Here is a 24242-nt window from a genome sequence, read left to right as displayed (position 1 = left end):
GGGGAAAAGGTATATGCAGAGAGTACATTTTAGTCAAAATACCTGGTGTGTAGTGCATTACCTTTAGTTCCCGATATTTTTTTTTTTCTCTTCTTTTTTTCGGAGCTGGGGACCGAACCCAGGGCCTTGCGCTTGCTAGGCAAGCGCTCTATCACTGAGCTAAATCCCCAACCCCGTGCATTACCTTTAAATTCCATAACAAAATGGAGATTTAAAAAAAAAAATCTATCTCCTGTTTTCCTGTCTCTCCCAATTCCTTGTAAAAGGACATGGATTTTCTGGTTACTGAGAGAGAGACCTTTCACCTCCATCAAGGGCAGGATGCCTGGACATATCTTGCTATGGGGAGAGCATAGGAAGAAAGAAGGAAGAGCGTCTTGAAAAGGAAACAGTATCTACTCATGGGGGGTTGCCTTAAGATGAGGAGGGGACTCCCGTCATAGCTCCATAGCATTTCATTTTCCCATAGGCATTTAATTCAGCCAGTGGAGTCTCAAGGGTATTGCGAATTAATTATTTTGGTCAGTGCTATCCCTTTAAGCTGTTACAGTTTTCTTGTTTGTGTTGGATAGCTGGAAAAAATCAAGCCAAATTCATATAAGAAAGGTGAATTAATTGTTGGTTTTTCATTACCAAATAGGTAAATCACTACTTCTCAGAAGCCCTAGTAGCTACTGTGTGTACATTATCTGGCCTCTCTGTAACAGTGATCAGGTCCCTTTTCTACACATCTCAATCCGAATCCCTGGAGGAGCCCATGCATTTAGAACATTTTTGTGAAGTGAGAACATTCAAATTCATTTAAAACCTGACTATTTGCCTAGGAAGGCAGCTCACATCTGTAATCCTAGCACTTGGGAAGTAGAGGCAGGAGGATTAAGAGTTTCCGGGCCAGCCTTTAGCTGCAAGAGAGCCCGATAAATTTAACTTAATAAATAAAGTCTGCCTATTAGCAGTAGCTATGCCACTTTAAAGCCACCTTTCTTTTTGACTTGCTCAGTTTCTGGGTTACTAGTACAGTTAACTACACTTTGCTCTAGAATCTAAAATAGCTTTATTAATCTTTGTAGAACAGTAATTCTGAGCCAATGGTGTTGTGAGTATCTTTATAAAATTCAAGTTAAAGTTTTCGTCCCCGGAAGATTGCTAAGAAACTCAGTGTCCTTGACAGCAGCCCTGGCAGGTTAGCCTCAGTCTCACATTTAAGCTCCTGAGACAGAAATTCGGTCCAAATTGGTAACTATGTAGCACCTGGGTTCATTTGGGTTTAGGACTGGATGGTTACAGGTTACTATGCAGTCTGTTTCTGCAGTCAAAGTACCTTTTATTAATAAGCTAGGATTTGAGCCCTTAGGTGAAGGCCAGGTGAAAATAAGCCCATTTCTGGCCGGCTCTAATGCCTGCTCATTTCCCAGGCTCCCTCTTGCCATCCATGTCTTTGCCTGATTTCTTCATATTCAGGGGAATGAGAAAGGACTCAGCAGAAGTATGTGGGGTAGAGGATTTCAGTAAGTAATCAAAGTTTGGTAAAGGGTTTAAGGGAAAATGATGACACTGTTGTAGCTTGGTGAGGTAGCTGCACTATAAAATAACACCTATAATCCCTACATTCAGAAGGCTAAGGCAAACTGACCGTCAGCACCAGCCGGCTTAGGCTGCGTAGCAAGCTATTGATATGTCCCCAAACTTGCCTTGTTTTTTATGTCTTATATTAGGTCCTAAGCTAAGAATGATTTTTTAATTATTTTATAATTCATAAACAACTTATAAATAAATATATATACTTTAAAATATTTTATGGTATTTTAAATATATAATATTTTAAATACACATTTTAAAGTAGTTATGTCACTACTACATTGTAGCTTTAAATTTTTGGTTGGTGTTACAAAGCCTAAAATACTCCCATGTGATAAATATACTTTGGAATGCCTTAGATAAAATACATCTCTGATACCATGTTAGAAAGGTCTTATTGTACATAATCATTTTTTGCATTTTATAGGCATTGAAATAAAGGGTTTTTTTTGTTTGTTTTTGAGCAAAAGGAGAAAGATTCTAGATCTCTATAGCAAGCATAGTTTGCCACTGAATGTGCAGATTTACTTGGTGTTGGTATGTGCGCTTATAATTATGAAACTGTTTTAGGAAATTGAATCCAGCAACTCTGCTTTCCCCAGAGTAACACTTGTCTGCTAACTTCCTCACAGTTCCTGTTCCATCGCCCGTTACGAGTGTTGAACCTGCTTATCCTCATCGAGGGCAGTGTCATCATCTACCAGCTGTACTCGCTGCTGCGCTCGGAGAAGTGGAACCACACGCTCTCCATGGCACTCGTTCTTTTCTGCAACTACTATGTTTTATTTAAGCTCCTGCGGGACAGAATAGTCCTAGGCAGGGCATACTCCTACCCCTCAACAGCTACGGACTCAAGGCAGACCAAGCTGCCTCTCAGCAGTGAGGGAGAACTCAGATAAAGATATTTTCATACGATCTATTTTTTCTTGCGATTTTTATAAATATTTAAGATATTTTATATTTTGTATACTATTGTTTTGAAAGTTGGGAAGGGTAAGGGATATTAAATGTATCCATAAACAAGACGATGTTATCTTTCATGTGTTAGTATATTTGAATATTATACATGAGAGGCTGCCCCTTCAGTAAAAGATTGACTTGTTTGTCTGGCTCTGGAGTAACATTCACTTAGGAACATGGTTTGCATATCACTTGACATGGTGTCTTTGGTGTGTCTGTTTTCTTCCTAGTCATTTTTGTTATCTTTAGTCCCTCTCCTGGCCATAATTACTGCTGTAGAAAAGCAAATCCACCAGACGGATGGAGTACCCACCCCCACTTAACTTAGCTGGTTAGTAGTACCAGGTAACTGCAGCAAAGTGAGTTCAAGTCTTGAGTCCGGTGCTCTTTTTGTCTACTGGGAGGAGGCCCTCTGAAGCGGTGCCTCTGCTGATCTGCTCGTGAGATTCTTCTGAGTGATCTCCCCTTGTGTTCTACGATTTGCTGTCACTTTGCCTGACCTTTCATGGCTTTCACTTCCAAAGATTTCCCTTTTACTCTTAGTTATATGTAACAATGCTTTCCAAAGACAGGAAGTGTTTGGGGTGCCCACACGCATGAAGGGGAAGACACGTGGCTGGGTCCCTGGGAGAAGCTGAGTGTAAATGCCCCGGGGATCACCAGAGTGTGGGGGATGGGAGCTGTCAGCCGGGCAAGCCCTCAGCAAAGCAGCCTTGGGGCACTCCAGCTGCCACCTCTTTACAGTGGCGGTTTGCAGTCCTGAGGGGAGGAAAAACACAAGAAGTGGCTGCTTTGTCTCAGAATTTGATCTATAGCCAAAATCTGTGTTGTAGATTTCATACTCAAAGGCTGGAGATGCAGCTTCACCTTAATGTACTTGCTTCATATGCACCAGGTCTGAATTTGTTCCCCAACAGTGCAAAAAATAAGTAAGTAAGCGTCACACTTGAGCCCCTTCGTATTCATGAGCTTTAACCTCCCCACTGCCCTTGCTCTTGGGAGCTGATGCACTGTCAACTTCCTGTCGTAGAGGACCAAAGCCAGACTGCCCTGTGTTCTGTGCTGGCCTCAGCCGTTTAGACTTTGATGCTTTGGATGATGCAAATGTGACTTGTAAAGCCAAGCAAGCAACCTTGTATTCAAAAGCTTAATTCACAAACCAGTTCTTGAGGAGTGCTCGAAAGGAAAGGGTTCAGCAAAAACAAAAACAAAAACAAAAACAAAAAAACACAATCAACCCATTCTAGGAGAGAGAGAGAGAGAGTGTGTGTGTGTGTGTGTGGGGCTGACCCCCTTCATGTTGCAGCTAACCATGGCTTTCTTAGTGTGCTGTGGATATTGCTTCTGAAGTTTGAATTATTTGATAGCCACCCTTTACCCACTCAGCAAATGAAGTTTCCTGCCAAGTGCTGTAGAGGCCCTGGGGCTTAGCAGTAGGAAATGCCGTAGCTTACCCTGAAGAGATGTGAGTTGTTTAATCAGCCAGCTTCTATGCCCAGTTTCTGGTAGAAATGATGAATGCAGTAGGGAGAAGTCAGGGCAAGGACACAGCAGAAATGGCACCCATTAAAGGCATATTCTAAGTAGTAAAGTAGGGTTTTCATTTAGAAAGCTGTAAGAATGCCTGAAGTGGTTCATGACTGCCAACTGTTGAAAAGCATCTTTGAGGAGGGTTTTTTTTTTCTCTTTAGAAAAGGTCTTGCTGTCACAACACTCCCATGTCAGTCTCTAGAAGGAAATGTTACGTGTGTGTATCACCAGGGCCAGCTAAGGAGATTGTTGTTTGAGACAGGTTTCTCTGTGTAGCCCTGGCTATAGACGAGGCTGTCCTTGACTCAGAGATCCATCTGCTTCTGTCTCCTGAGTGCTAGGATTAAAGGTGTGCACCACTGCTCCTGGCTGAAATGATTTTACTTTTAAAAGGCAGAGTCTTAAGAAGTTGCCCAGGCTGGCCTTGACTCATGATGCTCCTGATTTATCCTCTGCAGTAGCAGTAGGTGTGTGTGTGTGTGTGTGTGTGTGTGTGTGTGTGTGTGTGTGTGTGTGTGTGTGTGTGCGCTTTTGGAAATCAGAACAACTTTTGGGAACTAATTCTCACATTATTCCAATTTTTGGATCGAAATCAGGTGGCAGATGGCAAGCGCCTTTACTCACGGAACCATCAGCCGATTTTTCAGCAAAGGTCAGACACAGCAAGATACAGCTTTGTGTTCTAGGCACAGTGAGCATACAGCTAGCAGTGTGCCAGAGTTGAATCTCTCGTCTATGTGGAACCAGAGATTCCACTGGGATTTCCAGGCTTGGCAGCAGATGCCTTTATATCTACTAGGCCAGCTGAAGAGCTTCGTTTTACAGCAGTAAGGCCATTGACTTTAGATGGGAATGCGTTTGTACAATGGACGGAGGCAGAAGCAAAGCAGAAGGTTGCTGGTGCATTAGCTTTCTTGCTCTTTAAATTGGCTGAACCTAAATGTAATTGTGAGGAAAGCGGGGTAGGGAAGTGGCCATTTTTCTGTACTTTCCTTAGGACCTTGAAGGTTTGCTTCTCATGACTAACAATGTAGGCAGGTCCAGTGGCCCATGTCTGTAATCCCAGCACTTGGGAATGTGTTGGAGAACAGTGAGTTTGAGGTCGATGGGGTGCATAGTGAGGCTGTCTCAGCAGCAACAAGGAAAGGTCGCATGCAAGTTGGTCCTTGTGTGTACCCAATACCCATGGAAACAGGGCATTGGCTCCTCTAGGAACTGAGTTAGAGATACATATAAATCACCATGTGGGTGCTGGGAATTGAACCCAGGTCCCCTGGAAGAACAGTCAGTGTTCTTAATCCCTGAGCCATCTCCCTAGCCCCTTAGACTGTTCTTTTAAACATGATGAGAGCTGGTTTGGCTGAAAGTGTGGCACAACCAGCAGATGGCTGCCAGGCAGGTCAAATGAGGGGAAGTATAAAAGCGAGGTGTGCACAGCTGCCACCCTGTGCTCAGGAGTCGGAGGCAGAAGGATTCCAGGTTTGAGAATGGTGCTGCTAGAATAGTGGTGGGCCAGGCATTGGTAATCTTATACAAATGGAATAAACTCACAAGAACAGAAGGTTCTAAGAAGAGGAGAAATTTAGGATAACGGAATACCAGGTGTGAAATAATCTTACATGTAACCCTAGAAGCCCCATACATGGTCAGAAGTCAGAAAGTTAAAGATGGCTCAGTGGTAAAGGCAGTACTTGCTATCAAGCTTAAATTCCCCAAATCTACAAGGTGGAAGGAGAGAACTGAAATCTGCAAGTTGTCTCTGACCTCAACTTGTGTACTTGGGAGCCCAACACTCCTCTCTAACCCCTCCCCACACTAATTTTAAGTTGGTAGAAATAAAGTGATAACATAGATAGGCCTGGTGATTCAAGCCTGTAACCCCTTTCACTCAGGAATTAAAGGTGAGCAGGTCAGACATCCAAGGCCTGGTTGACCAGAGTGAGTTCAAGACTGGTCTGAAAAATGTAGTGAGACCCTGTCCCAGAATCAAGTCAGAAGATACAGGGGTGTAGTAGGTGAAGGCGTCCCCAACATTGACACCTGGTTTTGATTCCTAGACCTTATGCTGGTGGAACTACAGAACTGACTCCCCAAAATTGTCTCGATCTCCGTGTATGCCTCAAATCCATCATGTGTACCCCTACAATAAGTGCAATTTTTAAAAAATGATTCCAGGGCTGGAGAGCTGGCTCAGCAGTGAAGAGCACTGGTTGTTCTTGCAGAGGACCTGAGTTTGGTTCCCAGCACCCACCTGGTGGCTCAAAGCCATTCGTAACTCCAGTTCCAGGGTACCTGGTACCTGGGTACCAGGTATAAGTCAGTGGTAAAGTGCTTGCCTGGTATACATGGGGCCCTAGTAATCCCAGTAAGAAGATAAAAACAAAGGACAATTACCACAGGGGTGTTGCTGGCTTTCCTTGAGAAGAATAAAGCTCCAAGGGCTGGGGAGACATTCGTTCCGTAGAAGGAAGTGGAGCCTCGTGCCAAAGCTAGGAGGACATCTTCGATTGACTACATCGTGCCTAAAGAGCAGTACATGTTGAAACAGCTTGGACCATGTGCTTTGGTAGTGAGGATATTTTGTATGAAACATGAAGAAGCAATGGAACAGGAACAGGAATGAGAAGCTGGAACCTTATGTCCTATATAGAAGTCTGGTGGCGTAGGAAAACAAAGTACCCCCGTAGAAGTCTCTAGGCTCCTCCCACATCCCAAGCCCCACCCACTTACATGTGATGATGTAGTCCAGGATAGGAAATGTTGCCCTTAACCCTTTCTAGCACTGTATGACCACTCAGTCCTTAGGTTGGGGTCTGTCTCCGTGGGCAGAAGCCTCTATGCAAGTTCAGATCCCCAGTACCCACGCAACAGCTGCATAGGTGTGTCGGGCCTGTCTCTAACCCCAGCCCGTGGTGGTGTGTGTGGTCTCCACACACTCCGTAAACAAGCATAGGTGAGCGCACCACACAGCCCACCCTCAAATCCAAAGCCCTTAACTGATTCCAGCAATAGGGAAACAGCCTGTACCCACGCGGTGGGCTCATAGTTCCTCTTAAGCTACAGAGTTCCGCACAGGATGTCAACTTACTCTGGGGATTTTGGTTAAATGACTAGTTTAGAGGGTGAAGTTGCAAACAGTTGATTATTAAGATGTAACAGAAACAAGCTTATGAAAACTGGATGTGGCGACTCAAACGTGAAATCTTGACACTTGGGAGGCTGAAGCAGGAGGATTGTTGCAAGTTCAAGGCTAGGCTGATCCACAGAGTAAGACCTTATAAGTTTGTTTCTCTTTTTGTAAAAAATAAATTGATGTGTATGGGTGTCTTGCCTGCAAGTGTGTCTCTGCCCCATGTGTGTGACTGGTGAAGTCAGATGAGGGCATGGATCTCCTAGCACTGGAGTTATATACAGTTCTGAGCCCCCAGCTGGGTGCTGGGAATCCACCCAGGTCCTCGGCAAGCACAGACAGTGCTCTTAACTGCTGAACCATCTCCCCAGCTACCCATATCATCATTTTTTTAAAAAAGCAAAACCAAGGTTTATGGGAAATTTGTGAAATCTGACCTTGAGGTAACAGTAACAACAAAAGTGATGTCGCAGAGGACAAACCAGAACTATGAGTCTGATAACATGATTTACTTTTCTGTGTGTTGATCTTGGTGACCCCCATGTCCTCAACCAATAGTTCCATCCCAAGAATTATATATGATTTATTAGAGTACATTTTAAAGCATAACAATCTTTTAATTACACTTAGAGGTCTCTATGGGTAGCTTTAATATATTTTTTAATGAATAGAAAACATTTCAATTATATCTTTGGAAACATTTGTAGAGTTCAAAAACAGCTTGCAATCCCATGGCTGCCAATAGGGGCCTTTGAAAAAGTGCTTTACTCTGCAGAATTGTGAACCAGAGACTACAATGGCATTACGTTGAGTCAAATCATCGGGGTTCATCCAGTGCTATGCATATGACTGGAGTCACAGCTTCTTACGTCAGCTACCTCCTCTTTGACCCACATTGAGAACCAGTTCCTGCATTGCTCATGTACCTCAAACTAAGTGACCAGTGTGCCAAGTATTTTACACTGCTAGGACTGGCGCTGGGCTCAGCCAAACGCCCTTCTTGCTTCTCCCTCTCCTCTTGCCTACAAAGGTGCATTTGCTCCCTCCTCCAACCTCGTTTGTCCAGGAAAGATGCTGGGGAGTATGTTCTTGTCATTGCCCACTTTGAGCTGACCCTCCTCTCTGAAATGCCCAAAATTAAACTCTTGGACAGCAAACTCTGAGATGCATGTTGTTAGCAAGTAGAACCAGTTTTGGTAGAAGATAGTCTCAATCTAAGGAGAAATTGGATTTAGTAGGAACTTCCTCCATTCCAGTCCTAAACAAACAAATCTTATTTTCTCCAGGGCTTCTGAAGGTAGGAACATAGGCCTGGTAGACAAATGACTTTCCAACCTGATTTTGACCAAACACGATTGCTGTGTGCCTAACACTCCATGAAATTAAAAGTTCATCTTGGGCCTATGTGTGACTTCATCAACAGCAGAAATTAAACCATTGTTTGGGTGATCAATGTCTCTAAAATCCTTTCTTAAGGTGTGTGGAATCGGATCCTTCTTGGTTTCTAGCCAACAGTTAGTCCTGACAACCAGTGAGAGCCATGCAAACCCATCCATCAGAAATACTTAGTTCATCTTCTCTTCGATCTTTGAAAACAAAGTTCTCAACTCCCATGTGTTTCACTGATACAGTTTATTGGACTTGCAGTTCTGCTTAATTAGATTGTTTAAAATTAGTAGGTCATTTGAATACTGACAGCAGTCCCACTGATGGTGCTAGTTGCTGCTCTTTTGCCTTTGCGTGGTGTCTAATGGTGGGTCTCACCCTGCTCTCGGGTGTTTGAGGCTGCTTGATTTGTCCCTCTTCTCTCTGTGAGACCTCACTCAACAGTGTGTAGCTAAGCTACCCGGTGCCCTACTCCCAAGCTTTGGGTAAATACTTGGTGAAGATGCTGACATTTACATTTTTAGTGTCTCCAGAATCCAGAAATTTCACTTGGGCAATACTTTGAATTTTAAGGTTTCGAGTAAGCTAGTATCTCATAACGAGGTCTTAGTCTTGGTTAGGTCTTTTCATATCCCAAGAGAAGAGAATAAAAACCAAATGCTCTCTCTCCAGTCCATTTTGGCAAAAGGGAAAAAAATAGTCTGGGAGGACTGTTTTGCAAATAAATATGGGTTATTATCTTAAGCAAAGACAATATGCCAAGAAAGTGTACATGTACGCGTTCTGTTTGAACTTTGGTCTTTGAAGTGAGCTACCCCGTTTTGTGGACTGGCAGTTGCTCAGAAGACTGGCTCTCTTGATCTTTTTGGCACATCAGCAGGTCTTGACAACAATAGTACTGCTCCCTGACCCTGGATGGAAGCAAGCAGGGTGATTCTCACTTGGCCATGCTCAGGGATCCAGCATGAGAGCCCCAAGCTGGCCAAATGGTGACCCCCAGCATGCTGAGGGACAATTTCTTTGTCATAAAATGAGATTTTATAAGCACCAGGCTCACCCAGCCCACAACATTTATGACCATGTGACAGTTGATAGAGGAGCACACTGAGAGGCAGGGCACTGAGATGGTAAAGATCTCAAACCCTTCTGGATTGACTGGCTGAGAAAAACTGAAGTAAGGAACATTTCCAAACAGGTGACAGTGGGTCATCGAGACACCAGCATGTCTGTTCTCCTGAAGGTGATGTCATAAATGAATGGTGTCTAAGGGGAACGAGGCAGTCATTTTGGAATCAGCTCTCAGAATTTAAATCACCTGTCAGTGTGTAAATAATTGCTTCTCTGTCTCCCTGCCGATAAAAATACATCCTAGAAGTATTAGGAAACAGAACAATCATTAAGTAGACTCAGTATTTTGTTGGGTACTTGGCTCTTTTCCTCTCACATTCTGAGTGCAGTGAGTCCTTATCAAGGCATATGGGTACACTGAGCCCAACACCAAGCTTGTCCACCATATTTCTTGATAAGGAAGGGATGCACTTTTCAAATCTCCAGAACATGGCCACTTTCATCTCGCCATACCATATTTCCTCACCTTTCGTGACTAGGGGGAAATGCTGTGTGTCCTAAGACTTGTTGGTTGACATCTCTGTTTTTGTTGGTCCAGTGCTTTCCTCAACTAATAAAGCAAAAACTGAAGGCCTATTGATGGTTCCCCTTGCTTCTCTTGTGGGCTCACTCTCATTAGTTGACTCTAGGTATCCCTGCCCCAGGCATTGGCTTAAGAAAACAAGGGCAAGACTTCAAATCCTATCAGGGAAGGAATCGAGAGCATGAGAGCTGCAGTAGAGCATGTTTCTACATTCCCCCTGGAGATGACTTCAGCTTAGCCCCACAGCCAGTCCGGTGCTGGCTTTGTGGGGTCAACCCAGAGATACCGCTAGTCTTCAGAGAAACTTGTGCAGTGACAAATTCTGGACAGAGTTGAGCCAGGCTGGAATCTGAGACGTGCCCCATTAAACCTTTGTGAGGGAAGCACCAGAAAAACCTTTCAGCGGGTGTTAAGGGACATCAGATTGGTTTATTGCATCTGCTTGTGTCCAGACAAGAGTCAGAGCAAGTCTGAGCACTTGAGTGGATGGTGGACATGGGGGAATGAAGACAGAGGTGTCTCAAATCTGCCCTTGAGCAACGGCGAGAGGAGAAAGGGAGGGGGCCGCTGGCTAAAGGCAGTGTACTTCTGAGGACAGTGACAGATGGGGCTCCTCCTTGCCTCTTTACCCATCCTGCTGGGCCCAGATGAGTGCTGTAGAATGAGCTAGAGTTTTCCTTCTCCTAATGCTTGGCCAACTTAGACACATCAGGTCTGTAGCAAGCCTGCTTTCCTCTATGACATGCGGCACTTGGATTCTGTCTGGCACTATTAAGAAAGCAGACCCATCATCCCTGCATACCTTGTAGTCCTCAGCTCAGTACTCAGCCTGCCTAGCAGTGGCAGGTGGAGTCACAAAAAAGCTGGCACCAAGAAGCATTTGTAGGTGGGACCAGTCTGGGCCTTTGCTCTTGAGTACACATTCTGACTTTCTGGGCTGCTTCACGGTTCGTTCACCTTGGACAGGGCTTGCAGCAATCCCAGGGAAAGAGCACAAGGAAGTTCCCCCTCCTGGAGATCTCAAGTGCATGTTAGTTTGCATTCTCAGATCTGCTGCTATTTGGGGGGAAGTAAATACACTCTGACAAAGCTTATTAAAAAAACTGCTCTAAAAGAACACATGCTTTAAAGAGCATAAAAAAGCACGAAGAAGCCTTCGTTCAAAACGGGAAGATTTTTCTGACTCAGGCAACAAAAAGAAAAAAAAAATTCTTTCTTTTAAGGGCTACTATCCTAGCCAGCTCTTGGCAGTAAAATGGTCATGGAGGGTCTGACTCGAAGATGAGCCCCAATGTCCATCGGAGGTGAGCATTCCATCCTCTTCCCCACTTGCTCATGTGGACTTCCTTAAACCTCACTTTCCGGTCCTTGTCTTGACTGCTCTTCTTGCAAATGGACTCATGCATGGTCAGAGACAAAGGAGAGGGGGTGGGAGAGGGAGAGAGGAGGTGGTCAGAGGCAAATATAAGCCCAGATTTCGATGGCTTGTGCCTGGAGAATGGCCAGTTGATCCTGTAAGGACCAGATGAACCTGGTAACGTTTACGGACAACAGCAGCAGGCTCAGCTGGTCTCATTCTATCTGCCGCCCACTCCTTCCATCCAGAATCACGGATCTCCGCTGGGGCTGGTAAAAACAGCTTGTTGAAGTCTCTAGCCTTTGGCCGTTCTTAGGGATGGTCATTTTATTCCTAAGCGTAACCCCTTCTGGCGTGACCCACGTGTTTTCAGCCAACTCTCCACAGAGAAGGCCAGGGGACACTGTCTGAGAAGGGCTTCTGATAGGGGACAGCAGGACCTTGGAATCTATCACTGTGGGTGAGGAAGGTAGGTGGTCCATGATGGGGAATAAGATTAGGCTCTGAGGTCTTCCTGGCCTTGGCCTGTGGGTAGGTTTTGGACCCCCAGATGCTCGCTCCAGTTTTGAAGAAAGAAGGTTGTCTTCTGATGGCTCTGTCTCTGATGTGCGCTTTCTGCACTGCCCCATTGCATCCTGTGAGGAGACCAGAGTGGATGGCCCTGGTTCTGCAGAGCAGAAGGACCCCTCAGCCACGCAGGACGTGGTGCTGGCCTTCCTCCGGGATGCAGAGGCTCCTTGCTCTTGCTTTGGTTGCTCTTCCTCTGGGCTTCCCAGGGAGGAGGGAGAGTCATCTTTGGTGGGTTTCTGAGGGGTCTCAGGGGTTGAACCAGGTTCTTCCTGGTTCCTTTCCGGAGGCTGAGCCCCTCCTTCCCCTGTGTTCTGAGAGGGCAGGGGCTGTGGGATCTGTGTGTATTGAATCTTGGGTGGGATGACAGGGACTGCCTTGGCCTGGCACATTTTGACCATGAAAGAGGTTCTCACAGCTGACACGCTCACAGGAGCCGAATTCCGGCGGCCTGTCAGGGCATGGGCAACGATGCCCAGGTCCTGTGTGTCCTGAGAACTCCAGGGGGCTGCTTTACCTTGTGAGGAGCTCATCCAGATGACCTTGGTGTCCCCTAGTTCAGAGAGCTCTATTCCAGGTGAACTAAAGGAAGCCCCATTCTCAACGCGGAAAAGGTCGGCGATGGGAATGGCAGAGTCCAGGTTGAGGGAAGACGGCCGGTGTTTCCCTTTCGAGGGCCCACACTCAGTGCTCTTAAGCTGTAACTTTAGGGGGTGTTCCCCAGGTGAGGTGCTGTCTTGAGCCCCAGGTGAACTCCCCTCGCTGCTATCTGGCCCGGGAACATCGTTGTGTTTAATCTGAGGGTTGCTAAATTCCAGTTGTGGTCCCTGCTCCTTTCCCTCTGTCAAACTGATGAAGTTGGTTTCTACTGGTTTGGGCTGTATACCGGATGATCCCTTCTGGCTGGGAAGAACCTCTAACCCTTTCAGGCCAGAGAACTCTCTGAAGGCTTTTAGGGCTTTCTCTTCCAATCCAGCAATTTTAATTCTGGCTGATGGTGTCTGCAGAGGCTCATAATTCCTCTCTGTTTCAAGACTGGCACAACTGCTGGAGAAGGGAGCCTCAAGAGCCCAGTGGCTCTGTCCAGTGGTTTTGCTGTCTAGAGAATGGCTCTGGCGAAGGCTGGGCCTGTGGCGAAGTCTCCTCTCTAACCGGTGGCCCTGGGAACCTTGCGTCTGGGACTCCTGAATTTCTTTCAGGGTGGGAGAATGAAGGGGACTGGTCACCCACTGGGGCTCCTCCCATGGTTCTACCATCTCCAGGCCATGCTGGGCAGTGTCTATCACAGTGTCATCTTCGTCACAGTCTGAAGGCTCTTGGGCTGAATGGGAAGCATCTCCCTCTTCTTGTGGGATGACTTCAACCTCCTTTGTTGGGCTTGGAAGACCAGGGTCTTTGCTCTCGGGAACAGCCTGCTTTGCATCTTGCTTCTCATTTGGGCTTGCAATAGCCTCCTCTCTCTGACAGAGCCTAGGGATTCCAGGGCTGTCTTCGGAGTTTGGCTGCTCTGTGTAGAGATCTGTCCTGGAATCCCTGGATGCGTCTTCTCTGTCAGGACCTTCGTGTGACAGCAAGACTTGAGGCTCCTCCTCCAGAGGAGTTGGGGGAGGAGGAGCAGGAGGAAGTGGCGGGGAGAGATTTCCTGGGCCTCCTATCTCTATCCTAGCTGGAGAAGACACCTTCTCAAACAGAAGTATTTCCAGTGGTGCTAGAGTGGACGGGTCTGGGCTGACCGCCTGCTCAGACTCTGACTCAAGGAGGCTGCAGACTGGCTCCAGCTTCTCTCTGTTGGTGAGGATGGCAGTCTCCTGTATGCTCTGATTGGCTGAGTCCCTAGTCCACACCTCCAGAGGGGCGGAGCTACTGGGCAAGCTCTCAGGGGCCTCTGGGGAGGGAAATGGGGCCGGACTTGACTCAGTCATTGGGCTTGTCTTCTGAGCAGGGGGTGGCAATGACGAGAACTCCTCCTCTGATTCGATGATTTTCAGTTCTTGTTGAATTTCAGGCCAGATCAAGGCCTGAGCCAAGTCATCCTCATCCTGAAAAACAGCAAGAAGAATTAGTTACTTCTGAGCTCAGAACTCTGGATACTTTTGTCTGCCAAGAGGCCAGTGAGCGCCAAGGAAACGGGAGTAGTTGCCAGTACTCTGAGGGATAAAGGAGGCAGCTTCGGTAATAGCCATGGTGTCTGAATGCCCACCATATGCCAGACATAGGTCTTCCTGTTTAACTTTTTCAGTGCCCTGGGAGACAATACTGGGCTAGTTGAATGGATTAAACTAATTACCTGAATCACAGAGGTGTGGATAGGACGGAGACCCACTCCTGCCCACTGTAGAGCCTGAGCTCCTCAGCCAGTTCTAAGCACAAGCTGCTGTATGTTCCAGCAACTGCTCAGCCCATAAGCTAAGTCCCCAACCTTCCAGTCCCGTGTAATGCATCCCTTGCCTTTCTTTCGACATGGTGTGATTCCCTTGTAAGGAGAAGCATCTCAGGGAATGTCTTTAACCTCTGGAGGCGTGGAGTCTTTCTGGGAGGACTTCTCATCTCTTCACCTGGCTCTGGTTCTGGAGTGCTGAGGGTTAAACCTCGGGTCTTGTGCGTGAAGGTGTGCGTGCTACGCCTCTAGCCCCCATTTCTCCTTTTATTTCTTTTTAGCTCTCCAGTATTACCTGGCCAGGAGCAATTGGACTTCACTTCAGTGCATTTTTTGAATGACTAGTTCTGCTTTGTCCACTTGACTTTTTTCTCGTTTCTTTACTTCACTCAGCAGTTAGAGTTCTTGATTTCTTACAGGAATCATGGTTATGCACGACCCACAGAAGCAAATAAGCAAGGCTCAGAGAGGCTTGCAGGGAATGAAGCGACAGTCCAGAACCTGCACGGGTCTGAGCTAGGTCATCTGCATATCTTATGGTTGTGTAGCTTGATGCTCTTGTGGGACTCCCAACAGTGGGAGTGGCCATGTCTCTGACTCTTCTTCCCATGTTTAAGACCCCCTTCCTACTACTGGATGGTCTCATTCAGCGTTGATATGAGGGGATGTGCCTAGTCTTATTGTAACTTGCAATGCTATGTTCAGTTGATATCCCTGGGAGGCCTGCTCACTTGGTCTTTCTTTAAAATTTTTTTTTAATTAATTTTTATTTATATGAGTACACTGTAGTTGTCTTCAGGCACACCAGAAGAGGGCACTAGATCTCATTACAGATGGTTATGAGTCACTGTGTGGTTGCTGGGAATTGAACTCGGGACCTTTGGAAACAGCCAATGCTCTTAACCGCTGAGCTATCCCTCCAGCCCCCACCCCCCTTCCTTTTTTTGAAGGGAAAAAGAAGAATGGACCTTGTTAAGGGGACAAGGGAGGTCAGGGGAGGGGCTGGAAGGAATGGAAGTAGGGGAATCATCTTTGGTCAAGACATACTGTATGTAGGGGTTGGGAATTTAGCTCAGTGGTAGAGCGCTTGCCTAGCAAGCTCAAGGCCCTGTGTTTGGTCCTCAGCTCCGGAAAAAAAAAAAACAAAAAAAAAAAAAACAACAAGATATACTGTATGAGAGAACAGAAAGGAAGGAAGGAAGAAGGAAGAAAGAAAGAAAGAAAAGACTATTTCGTTCCCTTATTATTCCATTCTTTCACTTTGCCCTGGATGTTGGCTTTTCCCTGTGAGGCTGGCAGCCCAAAAGGCGGGGACAGTGGCAATAATCTTGGCACTGCAGTGACCCTAGTGTTCAAATTAAACACTGTTTATCACAGAGTGGGATCTGGGACGTATGTTCAATGAAGGAATGAACTGATTCCTTTACTTGTTAACCTGAACTCACCCTCGTTCTTCCAGCCCTAACATTATCTTCCTCAAAGTAATGCGGCTTGCGTTGGGCTCTCCTCACCAGAGTCAACCACCAACGAATCCCTGCCAATGAAAACACGCCCAAACCCTTGCTCAAGCCTTCCCAAGGACACGCTTCACATCAGCTTTGCCCTAACTCCCAGCACACGGTCCTCTTGGCGTCTTCTGGAAGCAAGTTAAAATGCTGAAGGCTTCCTTAGCCCTCAGCACATGTGTCCCCAGAAAACCTCCTCACACCTTCTCCGTAAAGACATCTCATAAAACCACCCTCGGAAAATTCCACCCCTAAAGGGTGGACAAGGTTTGTGAGCTTTGGTGTCAGGGTTGAACGTCTCTAAAAACACAGACTAGAGCCTGAAAACCTCTCAGATTTTATAGACAGCTATGGACAAGCACCAGGACAGAAAATGGGGCTCATGCATGGCCGCCATACTTGGGACTGTGATATAACCACCTGCCTTTGTGCGGCTTCTGGGCCCAATGCCAGTGCATAGAGACATGTCAGTGGTTCTGGGGCCAGAAATATTTGAGTTGTGTTTGCCTTAGGAATCCGAGCTGGATGGTTTCTTCCCATTGTGGCGGGGCTTCTCAGAGGCCTGCCACTAAGAAACCCCAGGCTGAGATGTAGGTTTTGTTTTTGTTTTGTCTCGTTTGAGACAGGGTCTCTCGTACATCCCAGATTGTCCTCAATGGCCTTGAACTCATGTCCCTCCAGTTTCCATCTCTCTAGTGATAGGCGTGTGTTATCATTCCTGGCTGCTCAGCGAGACCACTAAAGACTCATCAAAAATTCCTAGGGGCCTAGGGAGATGGCTCAGCGGGTAGACGTGTTAGCCTTGGGATCCTGTGAGCTCCGTCCCTGGAACCCAAGTTCAAAGTTCGAGGTGGCGGTGCAAGTCTGTAACCCCGAGGAGTCCTGTGGTGAGACAGGAGGTAGCAAGAGGGAGCCCGCTTAGAAGCCTGGGGGCTGGTCAGCCTGCAGTACATAGTGCCCACAGAACCAAGAAAAGGGAATGCTGCCTTAACACGGCAAGAACAGACTCCAGAGCTGTCCTCTAACCTCTACACACACACGCCGCTGCAATCACACATATAAAAGTAATTAATTTAATCAGAAACACATGAATCTCAATCAATTCATTGATTCAATAGATTAGGTTTCTCTTGCAGAAAACCTTAACCTGTTTTTAAAATCTACTTTAAATTGTACCCTTTGTGGCTGGGAGGGGCGGAGTCTACCTTACCATCTCATGAAGGAGCACTGGCTTGGTCCGCGCCCTGGGGCTCTCTTGTGGAGTGCTGAGCTTCGTCTGGCTGGCACCCTGGCTCTCTTCCATCGCCTTCTCTGCATTTGGCCACTTCTCTGGTTCCTTTGACAGTTGAGAGCCCAGGGATATATCCAAGGTTTTCTTCTCCAGTGGGGTACCTGGGTCTAGGGGAAGGCTTTGGTTACATTCTGCTCTCCCCGGGGCTTCATGTTCTGGCTTGGTGTCCTCGGTAGCTGCCTTTTTAGGAACAGAACCTGGGAGGAGAATGTGAGTGGTCAGTATAAAGGTTCATTTCAAGGAGGATTTGAGGGGCCTGGAGAGATGGCTCAGCAGTTAAGAGTACTGACTGTTTTTCCAAAGGTCCTGAGTTCAAATCCCAGCAACCACGTGGTGGCTCACAACCATCTGTAATGGGATCGGATGCCACAGGACCACCTTGTCACTGCCCTGCCTCCCAACCTTGCTTTACAGGAATGGGGGAATTCTCTCAACTCACTGCCCCCCTCATTCTTTATGGTTTCTCCTGACAATGTTCCTGCCTCAGACCCAAGAAATCATCCGCTCTGTTGGTTCTCAACTGGGAACCATTTTGCTCCAGATTTTCCCCGGCCCCCTGGGGACACTGGCAATTTCTGGAAAGATTTTTGGTTGTCACAACATTGGAAGAGATGAGTCCTATTGGTACCTTACAGCACAGCCTTTTTAAACAGGATGACGTGCCCATGTGAGGTCATGTAACTGAATGTGAAGGTTGTGGAAGCTTTGGCAACCGTGAAAGGCCTCCGAACACACAACAGCCAAGTGAATTCGAAGTCAAATGGATAGTGAATCTCAGATGCTTCTGGGCGTGCTCACCTGTGTGGCACTGCTCAACTTCATGGCAGTCTTGGCTCTGAACACTGAGTGACTGTCATGCCAGGCAACACCAACAAGGTATACCTTGGTTCAGATCTGGGACTGATAGGAACTGCAGTGTTTGGTGCCCCCCGCCCCCACTTGTTTGTTAAGAATTTTAGGGGAAATTATGTATTCCTTTATGAGCAAATGGAGACAATCTGTACCTCAGAAAGTTGTCACGAGAAGTGAGACTATACACATAGGACACTTAGGTTATGCCCAGTAACAGAGGAGGTACTGAAAAGCATTGATGTTAATCGAGATAGAAGCATTCTGTTGGTTTGACTGACAGTAAACCTCTCAGGTGGGGTTCTCCATATCCCATTGTAGGTGGGTTAAGTTGGACTGTTGGTCAAAAGGGTCTTGTAATCCAAGCATTTGGGAGGCTGAGGCAGTGGGATTCTTGGTTGGAGAGCAGCCTGGCTACAAGAGGAGAATCCTAGATCAACAACAGAAACTCTCGCTCACTCTGGACACAGCAGAGACTCTGTGAGCCTTGTGTGTGACCAAAGCAGACCCACTCTGGGATGGCTATGATCAAACCTATGGAAGAACTTACCGTGGCTGGGTTTGCCAGCTCTGTTTTTTTGCAGAGGTAAAAATGAGGAGGGATGGATGAATAGAAAATATATCCAGAAACGCAGATCCCTCAATTCCAGCTCGCCATCCCATGACCTCTCCCCTCTTGACTTCTCACAGTAGGCAGTGGTTTAAATAGGAATGGCCCCACAGACACGTGTGTGTGAACACTTGGCCCATGGGAAATGGCATTATTAGGGTGTGTGCCCTTCTTGAAGTAGGTGTGGCCTTGTTGGAAGAAGTGTGTCACTGTGTAGGAAGGCTTTGTGGTCTCCTATGCTCAGGCTAAGCCTAGTGTGGCAGTGTCCTACTGTCTGCGGATCAAGATGTAGAACTCTCAGCTCCTTCCCCAGCATCATGTGTACCTGTATGCTGTCCCGATGATAATTGACTAAACCTGTGAAACTGTGAGCCGGCTCAGTTAAATGCTGTCCTTTATAAGAGTTGCTGTGGTCATGGTGTCTCTTCACAGCAATAGAAAGCAGAAGACATTTTGTGTGGTAATAAAATAGTAACGTTTCCTGAGTACTTCCTATGTATTGGGCACTGCTCTGAGATCTTTGCATGTATTACCCAAATGTTGACACAAACGTACAAATAAGGCGTGGTTGTTGATATCAGCATTTTAAAAATTAAGATGCTAAGGCACAGGTTATTAACTTGGTGAAAATCCACAGCAGAGCAAGGTTCATAACAGCCATTCTGGCCCTAGAGCCCACCATCCCTACCACTTCACCACATTGCCCTGCAAATGCTATTTAAGCCAGATCAAACCTCATGTTCTCTCTTGTAATGGAGGGAGACCCTTCGGCCCGTTTTACCTGGAAAAGGCTCAGCTCCCAGAGGCTTCTCTTCTTCTGGCCATCCTCCACTCTCTGAACCTTGGAAAGAAAACTCTTCTAGGCTGGAGAGGGACTGTAGCTCTTTGGGGGGTGTCCTGCACGGGGTGCTGTTGGTACTGATGACAGCGGACACACGGAGTGGCACAGACACCGCGAAGGGCTCGGAGATGTTGAGCGCCTTCCGCTGGTGGCGCGGCGAGGGTTCCATCTGGAAGAGGCTGCTTGTGAAGACGGATTTGCCAGGACTGTCGCTGGAGGTGTAGAACATCCCCAGAAGCTTTGGGGCTGACTGCTCGCTCTCAGGGTCTCCGATGGGGCGGAACACCTTCAGCTGCTCAGGCAGGGGCCGGATCTGACCGCCCACCTCACAGCCCCCCTCAGCCCCGGCTGGCATCCCCTCCTGACTCCATTCGCCCTCCTTGCTGAGGTCACAGGAGCTGCCGGTGCTGCTCGCGTGCATTTTTGTGGCTGGGATGAAAAATCCACCAGTGGTGACTGTTCGATTGAAATTTCCTTTGTTTTCTTTCCCTGGTGAAGAAGCGCAAGCAGTGGTTAGTATCCTGTGGACGCAGATTGAAGAGCCTCTTTCCTTGTATCTGGGCCTGATGGTTGCTTAACAAAAAAGTAGACGAGATACTAGCAATTGTCCAGCAAGGATAGAGCTTCTAGAACAAATGTGAATCCCTGTTGTTTGGCAATGGCTATCAACTCATATGCAACCTATTTCAATAGGGACTACTTAGTTGATACACAATTAATGCTGGTTGGTTTTGGCATGAAGGAGACATGTTTGGGGAAGGGAACCTCTATTGAGAAAATGCCTCCACCAGACTGCCCAGAGGCAAGCCTGTGGGGTATATTCTTAATTTAGTGATTGATGTGGGAGAGACCAGCTCACTGTGGGTGGTGCCACTCTGGGCAGGTGGTCTTGGGTTGCATAAGAAAGCAGGCTGTGCAAGCAAACCAGGAGGAGCAAGCTAGTAAGCAGCATTCCTCCATGGACTCTGACTCCAGGCTCCTGCTTCAGGTTCCTGCCCTGACTTCCCGGAGACAGTTCTAAGATAAACACTTTCCTTCCCAAGTTGCTTTCTGTAGTGGTGTTTTATCAGTGCAATAGAAATCCCAAAGCACCAGTGTTTACTGGCATGAACAAGCCTATAAGTTTAAAAGCACCGTGAAGCTCATGGCCAGGAAACTCACAGATTCCAGACACAATCATCCTGGCATAAACCAGTGTTAGCCTCTATCTGTCCAGGTTCTCTGTCTTAGGGTTTTTTTTTTTTTTTTGTTTGTTTGTTTGTTTATTTGGGTTTTTGTTGTTGTTTTTTTGTTTTTGTTTTTGTTTTTTTTGCTTTCTGACCTTTAATGTGGTCCAATTTTGAATGAAAACTCTCGGTGGCCTCCTCTGTTGGCTAAACGAAGGCTGTAAAAAGGAAGAGGTTCTAGATACTTTGGGGCGATGAGCCAAGGAGTGGTCTGGGGCTACGTGATCGTGTATAATCCTAACTGCAGGTAAGCAGCTGGGCAATAGTTGTAGAATCTTACTGTGATGGTTGGAAAGAGAATTGCCTCCCCCACCCCCATAAGCTCATTTATTTGCATGCTTAGTCCCTGTTGGTGGAACTGTTCGGGAAGGATTAGGAGGTGTGGCCTTGATGGAGGAGGTAGGTAATTAAGGGTGGGTTTTGAGGTTTCAAAAGCCCCCAATAGGTCCAGCCTCTCCTCCCCCACACCCTGCCTGTGAACCAGGATATAAAGCTCTCAGCAACTTCTCCAGTACCATGCCTGCCTGGGTGCCATCATGTTCTCCACCATGGTGTTAATGGACTATCTGAAACTGTAAGCAAGTCCTTAACTAAACTCTTTCCTTTATAAGTGGCCTTGGTTGCAAACAAACAAAGCATTAACTCACCTTCCACGGGTACTGAACACAGTGAGTCCATGCTTTTAGCTGGTCGAATAGTAGCCTTTTCCACTAAAGATAAGAGAAAAAAAATATCCCTAATGAATGCAGATTAAAAAGAAGCATGCAGAACAATAGGCTATAAGCCTATGAGAAGAATTTCCAGAAAACTTTTTCATGTAGTGATACATTATTTCCTTACAAAATTGCCCCCACACCACTCTATGTATCTCTCCTAATGGGGACGGACCTTATGACAAGAGGGCAGAGATAGGTTTTATTAATATTTTACAAATAAAGGTAAATTGTAATTTTGTCAAGTGAAAAGTCCTGAATTCAGTTTAATTGTACAAAAAGTGTTCAAGGAGTTGGAACAATCGCTTAGTGGTTAGAGCTCTGTTCTTCCAAACAATCTTGGGTTTGACTCCCAGCACCCATATGTCATCTCATAATGGTCTGTAACTCCAGCCCAAGGGATCTGATGCCCTCTTCTGGCCTCCCAGGGCCAGACATGGTGCACAGACATACATTCAGGCAAACATCCATACACACAAAGCAATAAAATCATAAACATAACTTTCAGAAAGTACTCAAGATAAATTCATGGGGTAGACTCCATGGCACCTGCCTGAGCAACCTGTCTTATCTGGTAGACTGGAGAGCAGGATTGTTGGTTGCAACCATATCTAGCAGCACCAGGAACCTGGGACATCAAGGGAAAAGACCTGGAGTGTCATCATCAATGTTTCCCCAGGGGCTGTGCTCCATGGAATCTGTAGACTGTTTGTCCCTCATGTGATTTCACTCACCAACCTCACCAATGACGAGATCTCTACCAAATCTAGGTTTGTTTGAACACAGACTATGCACCTGGTATACTTTATGTATCGTTGTAGGGTTCCATAGACGGGGCCTGGAGAAAGTGTAAATCTGAATGAGTTAAGAATTTAATTCTTGAGTTCGACCCAAAGATGTCTGTCCATAGGTCGGAAGCTTAGCTCTTCAGTACCCCAGGGCTGGGAGGAGCTGGGTTCCGGGGCAGGGGCTCACAAATAGCTTAGACTTTCTTGATGGGATTGGAGATCTGTGGGAGAGTCTGTCCTTCTTTCTCCATTCTCCCTTATGTGTCTCCATTCTTTTTCTGCTCCCCAATGAAGCAGCCCAAGAATCTCACCAGAAGTCAAGGAGTTGCCAGCACGACCTGTAGAACTAGAAACTACTCTTCTTCATAAAGTTATACAGCTTCAGGGACTCTCTTACAGCAAAGGAAGCAGGATTGGGACAGATATTCCTTCCATGTCAAGGCTGATAGGAGGAACAAGAGAACTTAGAAACTAAGGAGTTTAAGACTAACACCATTCAGGTGACTCCAGATTTAGATCGGGTTTCATTCTCACCCTTGCCAGTTTGCGACTGTGTAGTCTCAGATGTGCAGCCTTTCTTGGATTATACTTTTCTGTCTTTCCCTTTTTCTTTTCTTTCCTTTCTTTTTTCCTTCCTTCCTTCCTTTCTTCCTTTCTTTCTTCTTTCCTTTCTTTCTTTCTTTCCTTCTTTTTTTCCTTCCTTCCTTCCTCTCTCTCCCTCCTTCTCTCCCTCCCCCCTCTCTTTCTTTCTCTCTTTCCTCCTTCCTCCCTCCACTTCTCTTTTGTGTGTGTGTGTGTGTGTGTGTGTGTGTGTGTGTTTGGTATTTTGAGACAGGATTTCTCTGTGTAGGCTGGCCTCGAACTCAGATATCCGCCAGCCTCTGCCTCCTGAGTGCTGAGATTAAAGGCATGTGCCACGATGCCCAGCAGAGTATAAAAGACAATAGAGTTGTTAAGATTAAACGAGAAACGACTACAAAATAATTGTGTTGTTCTAAACTGGAATAAATACTCTAGTGAAAATAGCACGTAGTGGGTTCCAGATCAGCTAGGGCTACATAGTGATGACCTGTCTCACCAAACCAAACCAAACCAAACCAAACCAAACCAAACCAAACCAAACCAAACAACACACACTGCTTATGACTGTTAGGATCAGCTAGAGCATACTGCAGGGGAAGAAGGGAACTTGTTCCTCAGTCAGAGTTGGCATTAACTCAAATTGGGAAATAACTCATGCCTGTTTTTATTATTTTTTAAAAAAATTCTCCCCTTTTCTCCCCTTAGTCTAAACTCCCCTCTCCTAAGAGGTTCAGACTTAGGCCCTTAGCCTCCTGCGCTTGGGGATTCTCTGTGACTCCCACGGAAGGAGGATGGACTGTGGCTCCTCTCAAGCTCACTAAGGGCACTGACTGCCTCCAACCTCTTCACTCTCAATAGCATGCCAAGAGTCTTACCCTCCAGGAGCCGTTGTTTGTACAGGGTCATAAACTGATTTATTATCCTGAAGCTGCCTGGATGGTGTCCCTCCCTCTGTGTTCTGAGATGTTCTTTGCCTTCGTTCCCTGTGTCTCTCTGTTTCTGGACTCTGATTTCCACTTGTTGACCTTAAGGGGCAGGGTCCAAGTGATTTCCTGGTAACCCTGAGTCAGCCCGCCGGCTCCATTCAAGCTCTTCAGCTTTACTCAATAGCTCTAAGCATCTCAAGGCATCTTCTCTCTGCAGTAACTAAATGCTTAGGGTCTGTTGGCTCATGCTTATGCTCTGAGGATATTTTTGCCTGAGGTGTTGATCTGGCCTCCTGGAGGTGACCCCAACAGTCCTATGTTGTTTTTAAAAAAATAGACTCTTATGTAAAGCAGGCGGTCTTTGGACTATATAGC

The 24242-nt window shown here is 46.5% G+C and overlaps 2 protein-coding genes across 2 annotated transcripts in view; one reads left to right on the top strand and one right to left on the bottom strand.

Annotated features, from left to right (window-relative positions):
- Positions 1–2681, top strand: part of Tmem39a (transmembrane protein 39a) — a 29333-nt gene extending 26652 nt beyond the window's left edge. Inside the window, exon 9 of the mRNA NM_001013865.1 lies at positions 2211–2681. Within this exon, the coding sequence (NP_001013887.1) occupies positions 2211–2477 (267 nt within the window). The 3' untranslated portion in view covers positions 2478–2681. The remainder of the gene's footprint in view (positions 1–2210) is intronic.
- Positions 2682–11747: 9066 nt separating this feature from the next.
- Arhgap31 (Rho GTPase activating protein 31) overlaps positions 11748–24242 on the bottom strand; it is a 112912-nt gene continuing 100417 nt past the window's right edge. Inside the window, exons 9-12 of the mRNA NM_001105879.1 lie at positions 21506–21568; positions 19573–20121; positions 17252–17529; positions 11748–14198 (exon numbers count right to left, since the gene is read on the bottom strand). Coding sequence (NP_001099349.1) covers positions 11808–14198; positions 17252–17529; positions 19573–20121; positions 21506–21568 — 3281 coding nt within the window. The 3' untranslated portion in view covers positions 11748–11807. The remainder of the gene's footprint in view (positions 14199–17251; positions 17530–19572; positions 20122–21505; positions 21569–24242) is intronic.

This window comes from Rattus norvegicus, chromosome 11 (genome assembly GCF_036323735.1).
Source record: "Rattus norvegicus strain BN/NHsdMcwi chromosome 11, GRCr8, whole genome shotgun sequence".
NCBI lineage: Eukaryota > Metazoa > Chordata > Mammalia > Rodentia > Muridae > Rattus > Rattus norvegicus.
This window is presented reverse-complemented; position numbering and strand designations above follow the sequence as displayed.